Source organism: Sebastes umbrosus, chromosome 18 (assembly GCF_015220745.1).
Source record: "Sebastes umbrosus isolate fSebUmb1 chromosome 18, fSebUmb1.pri, whole genome shotgun sequence".
In the NCBI taxonomy this organism is placed as follows: domain Eukaryota; kingdom Metazoa; phylum Chordata; class Actinopteri; order Perciformes; family Sebastidae; genus Sebastes; species Sebastes umbrosus.
This window is the reverse complement of record NC_051286.1, coordinates 25,558,939-25,564,938: the sequence shown is the minus strand read 5'-3', so window position 1 is coordinate 25,564,938 and position 6,000 is coordinate 25,558,939. Positions and strand designations below refer to the sequence as shown.

General features: G+C 48.5%; 1 protein-coding gene across 1 annotated transcript; it reads left to right on the top strand.

The window, feature by feature from the left end:
- The first annotated feature begins 1,007 nt into the window (after nt 1-1,007).
- Nucleotides 1,008-2,628, top strand: LOC119477597. Its single transcript, XM_037751753.1, has one exon. It carries the CDS (start codon nt 1,458-1,460, stop codon nt 2,100-2,102), a length of 645 nt encoding a protein of 214 aa, XP_037607681.1. The 5' UTR covers nt 1,008-1,457; the 3' UTR covers nt 2,103-2,628.
- The last annotated feature ends 3,372 nt before the right edge of the window (nt 2,629-6,000 follow it).

Genomic DNA, 6,000 nt, shown 5'->3' with positions numbered 1-6,000 from the left:
AGGGGCAGGTGAAGACGGACCCAGCAAAGGTTCAGGCGGTGGCTGAGTGGCCCAAACCCACTACACGGAAACAGTTGCAGCGGTTCTTAGGATTCGCCAACTTCTACAGACGGTTCATTCGAGACTACAGTAGAGTGGCGGCCCCTCTCACACAACTCACCTCCCCAGCCATCCCCTTTACTTGGACGCGGGAGGTTGACATAGCATTTGACACTCTGAAACAGTTATTCACTAGTGCTCCAATTCTAACTCACTCTGATCCCTCTTTGCAGTTTGTTGTGGAGGTGGATGCCTCTGATTCAGGTGTGGGGGCCGTCCTCTCTCAGCGGTCTCCTAAGGATCACAAGCTGCACCCCTGTGCCTTCTTCTCCCGGCGCCTTTCTCCGGCAGAGCGCAACTACGATGTGGGAAACCGTGAGCTGTTGGCGGTGGTTCTGGCACTTGAGGAATGGAGGCACATGCTGGAAGGGGCCGAGCAGCCATTTGTAGTTTGGACAGACCACAAAAACCTCTCTTACCTCCGCTCTGCTAAACGGCTAAATTCCCGCCAGGCCCGGTGGGCTCTGTTCCCGGGAAGGTTTAACTTCACTCTCACTTACCGTCCTGGCTCACGCAACACCAAACCTGATGCCCTCTCCCGCCAGTCTGTCCCAGAGAAATCCTGCTCTGAGCCAGAAACCATTCTACCTCATTCCTGTGTGGTGGCCGCAGCTACATGGGAGATTGAGACCTGCATACGGGAGGCACAGCGCTCTCATACAGACCCAGGTAATGGCCCTCCTAACTGTCTGTTTGTGCCTGATTCAGCCAGATCTCAAGTTCTACAATGGGGCCATTCATCTAAGTTCACCTGCCACCCTGGCTTCCACCGCACCCTCTCCTTCATCAAACGGCGGTTCTGGTGGCCTTCCATGACCCGCGACACCCGTGCCTTCGTGTCCGCCTGCTCCGTCTGTGCCCGCAGCAAGGCCTCCCATCAACCCCCAGCTGGTCTCCTGCGTCCTCTGCCCGTCCCCAGCTGACCCTGGTCCCACATAGCTGTGGACTTTGTCACCGGTTTACCCCCGTCAGAAGGTAACACAATCATATTGACTGTGGTAGACCGTTTTTCCAAGGCTGTGCATTTTGTCCCTCTCCCTAAATTACCTTCAGCCACAGAGACTGCGGACCTCCTAGTCCTCCATGTGTTTCGTCTTCATGGCATCCCCCAGGACATCGTCTCTGACCGGGGACCACAGTTCTCCTCCCAGGTCTGGAAGGCCTTTTGCCAGGCTCTGGGTGCCACAGCTAGTCTCTCCTCTGGGTACCACCCTCAAACAAATGGGCAGACGGAGCGGGCAAACCAAGATCTCGGGGCAGCCCTGCGTTGTGTCACTGCTCACCACCCGTCCTCCTGGAGTAGACAGTTACCCTGGGTTGAGTATGCCCATAACTCACTCACCAGCGCCGCCACAGGTATGTCCCCCTTCATGGCCTCTCTAGGCTATCAACCTCCCCTCTTCTCAGTCCAGGAGGAGGCTGTGGCAGTGCCATCGGTCCAGGCCAACATCCAAAGGTGTCGGCGGATTTGGAGAGAGGTCCGGTCTGCCCTTCTCCGTTCAGCTGCCCGGAATCAACACCTTGCTGACCGCCATCGATCCCCTGCACCCACTTACCAACCCGGTCAAAAGGTATGGCTTTCCTCCCGTGACTTGCCCCTTCAGGTGGAGTCCCATAAATTGGCTCCCCGATACATTGGACCTTTTGAAGTTGACAAGATCATTAATCCCACTGCTATCAAGTTAAAGTTGCCTTCATCTCTGAGAGTCCACCCCACGTTCCATGTTTCGCTGCTTAAGCCTGTGTCTTCCAGCCCCTTGTGCCCTCCAGCCGAACCCCCTCCACCCCCCCGGATCATCGACAATCACCCTGCCTTCACTGTTCGGCGGATTCTGGACGTCCGCCGCCGAGGCCGGGGGTTCCGGTTCTTGGTTGACTGGGAGGGTTATGGCCCAGAGGAACGCTCATGGGTCCCGCGCAGCTTCTTTCTGGATGCCTCCCTCATTCGGGACTATTATCGGGAGCATCCAGACAAGCCTGGGGCGCCTGGAGGCGCCCGTTGAGGGGGGGGTCCTGTCACGGCTCTGGCCTTGACTCCAGTAGTTTTCCGGTGTTCTGCTTCCCCTGGGTCTCCCCCTCCCCTGCCTGTGGGTGTGGCAGGGGCGCGGCTTCCTCATCAGGCACCTGGTCTCACTCTCCACTCTGCACTCTGCACCTGTCAACAATCACCTAATCAACCCACAGTACAAGAACACCAGCTTTCCTGCCAGTCCTCGCCAGATTGTTCTGCCTACCAGTTGGTATTCTCTCGGCCACTCTGTATTATAATTACCAGAGTTATTCTTGTGTTTCCTTGTGCTTCTAGTATTAACATTGTGTTCTCCTGTGTTCTGGATTCCAGTGCCAGCCTCCCATCGAGCCATCCTCACGCCGCCTCAGCTCATTCCTCCAGCCACTCCACCCTGCTCAGCAGCCTGCCTGTCCCCTGCCTTCTCCAGCACCCTCACCACCTTTATTATAATAAATCCACCTGCTTTTCAACCACCATCCAGCTGTGTCTGTGTCTGCATCTGGGTCCTAACCAACAGCCCTCACATGAAATGGATACAGCGTTGATTTATATTCACACAGATTGCAAAGTTGTGTTCTTTTTGATGTATGACCGAAATAAAACTTCATTCATTAATTCATTACTATTAAATGATAAGGCCTTATCAAGAAATTATGACATAATAGCTACATCAAAAAAACACATCAAATATCCTGCTTATATGTTATAAAATTAATCATATTTAATTATTGGATTCTTTATGAATGTTCAGTGTCCATATGAAAGTCATTGTTCTTGACTGTGTAGATTTTATATGGTGGTTAAAGCTGAATAAATCAGTTGTATTTAAGACATTTATTTTTATACTCTTATCCAGACAAATGTACAAAGTGCAATCACGTAACGGTCTGTGACTTCACCAGCTGTGTGTTTCCTGTATGACTTAACCCAGAGGCATGCAGCCTGTGGGCTGAATGCAAACACAGACTACAGTGATTGACTGTAGCCGTGCCACAGCAGCAGGACAGTGCTAAACCACACTGAGCTGGAATCCCCAACCAGACGTTCACCGCTGTGTGCTTGTCTCTTCATTCTGACATGTGGCTCAGTGTGATAAATCTCACACATCGTTGCATAGTCGGTACCTCTGCAACTGGACAGGTTGATGTTTACGTTATTTAGTTATACTTTACTGTTAGCCTGAAGAAAACTAAGCACACAAAAAACACCACAACATGTGTTTGAACATGTAGTTTTTCGGTTTAATATTGTGCTATAACACTCTTGTAGGTGACATTTTTTTTTTCCCCTCTTATTTAAAGGTCCCATATCGTGCTCATTTTCAGGATCATACTTGTATTTTATGTTTCTACTAAAAAAAACTTTATGTTTCTCATATAGTCTGTCTGAATATACCTGTATTTACTCTGTCTGAAACGTTCCATTTTAGTGCATTTCAACGGCATTGTGTTGCTAGGCAACAGCTTGAGTCCATGTTTACTTCCTGTAAGCTGATGTCATTCACATACACTGCAGCAGAAAATAAACTGGGACACATTTAGTATGTTCACATTTAGGGCTGCACGGTGGTGCAGTGGTTAGCACTGGCGCCTCACAGCTAGAGGGTTGCAGGTTCGAATCCGGCTTGGGACCCTTCTGTGTGGAGTTTGCATGTTCTCCCCGTGTTAGCGTGGGTTTTCTCCGGGTACTCCGGTTACTCCGGTTTCCTCCCACAGTCCAAAGACTGCCCGTAGGTGTGAATGGTTGTCTGTCTATATGTGTCAGCCCTGCGATGGACTGGCGACCTGTCCAGGGTGTACCCTGCCTTCGCCCAATGTCGGCTGGGATCGGCTCCAGCCGCCCCGCGACCCCTAACGGGATAAGCGGTTGCAAATGGATGGATGGACGTTTAAAACTGAAATGGTCCTGACAGCTTGTTTCAAAAGCACAGTTTCTGAATACGTTGGTATTTCTCTGTGGATTGAGCGTTTTGATGCTTTCACAGTATTTATATAGCACTTAAACCTATGTTATGATATAAAAGACATGAGAATCTTACTTTTTACAATATTGGACCTTTAAGTGATATGGCGGAACTTTTGAACAGTAATAGAAATAGAGTCCTAGAATATTTACTTAATTTAAAGAAGACATATTGTGAGGGCTGTTGGTTAGGACCCAGATGCAGACACAGACACAGCTGGATGGTGGTTGAAAAGCAGGTGGATTTATTATAATAAAGGTGGTGAGGGTGCTGGAGAAGGCAGGGGACAGGCAGGCTGCTGAGCAGGGTGGAGTGGCTGGAGGAATGAGCTGAGGCGGCGTGAGGATGGCTCAATGGGAGGCTGGCACTGGAATCCAGAACACAGGAGAACACAATGTTAATACCAGAAGCACAAGGAAACACAAGAATAACTCTGGTAATTATAATACAGAGTGGCCGAGAGAATACCAACTGGTAGGCAGAACAATCTGGCGAGGACTGGCAGGAAAGCTGGTGTTCTTGTACTGTGGGTTGATTAGGTGATTGTTGACAGGTGCAGAGTGCAGAGTGGAGAGTGAGACCAGGTGCCTGATGAGGAAGCCGCGCCCCTGCCACACCCACACAGACAGGCAGGGGAGGGGGAGACCCAGGGGAAGCAGAACACCGGAAAACTACTGGAGTCAAGGCCAGAGCCGTGACACATATCATGCTCATTTTCAGGTTCATGCTTGTACTTTGGGTTTCTACTAGAACATGTTTACATGCTTTAATGTTCAAAAAACACATTCTTTTTCTCATCATGTCTGTCTGAATATATATATGTATTCACCCTCCATCTGAAACACTCCGTTTTAGCGCATTTCATCGAAATGGCAACGGAATTTGGACAGCAACACCGGTCTCCTCCCGACTGTACGTGGTGTTCGCTGCTCTCTATACTTCCCGGTTCACTTGGTTCAGTTGATTTCGTGCTGACCGTCATGAAAAAAATGGGAAATTTGTGTCTTTGTACAAAAAAAATCAATACATTCAATGTTGTGACCATTTCACGAACTGCTGTGCGACCGGGCTGGTTATCTATAGAACATTTTAAAATAATAATAATGCTGTCAGTCAAATCTATCTGTTCATTCGTTTATTGTACATTTCATCTCTTTATTTCGCAAATGAATTACACTCAAGATACGAGTTTAGGGAGGCTGAGAGAGAGTTTGTAATCTTTCTATATCTCTGCCGATTTGAGAACGTATTTTTAAACTGTAAAATATCCTGCCTCCATTACATATATATTGTCCAAAATGACATCATTGCCCGAATTTCTTCACTATCTCAGCTGCTAAAAATAACCTTTTTCATTCCCAATCCCATTTGCTGCCTCTAACACCGGGAAGCCATTCAGCACCTTTCGACCCCCTCTTAATCCCCGTCCACCTACTCTTCTCTCTCTGATAAAGACTCTGTTACCTAACCTTTGAGAAGGGGGCTCATATGTGAAACTCTTCCTCCCCGCTATATTTACAAGTCAACTTTTTTCTCTTCTCTCCACCAGTCAAATCCAGAAAATGTCATCAGACTGAACACGAAGCAAAGATGCGAGTGGACACAAACGGACGCAAATTTGCACAAATTAAGGCAAGTTTGCGCTTTTTCCAAGTCTTATGATTCCAGTACAGAACCAAAAAGAAAAGAAGAAGCATCTGGAGGAAAATAACAGGAGAAACTAGAGTATCTGGCCCAGTCTGAGAGCAGTCACACAACACATGCACAGATGTGCTCTGCACACGGGGTCTGTCCATACGTTGCTAGCTATAACTACAGCTAATGGGTACCCATAGAACCCATTTTCATTCACATATCTTGAGGTCAGAGGTCAAGGGACCCCTTTGAAAATGTCCATGCCAGTTTTTCCTCACAAAAACTTAAACGT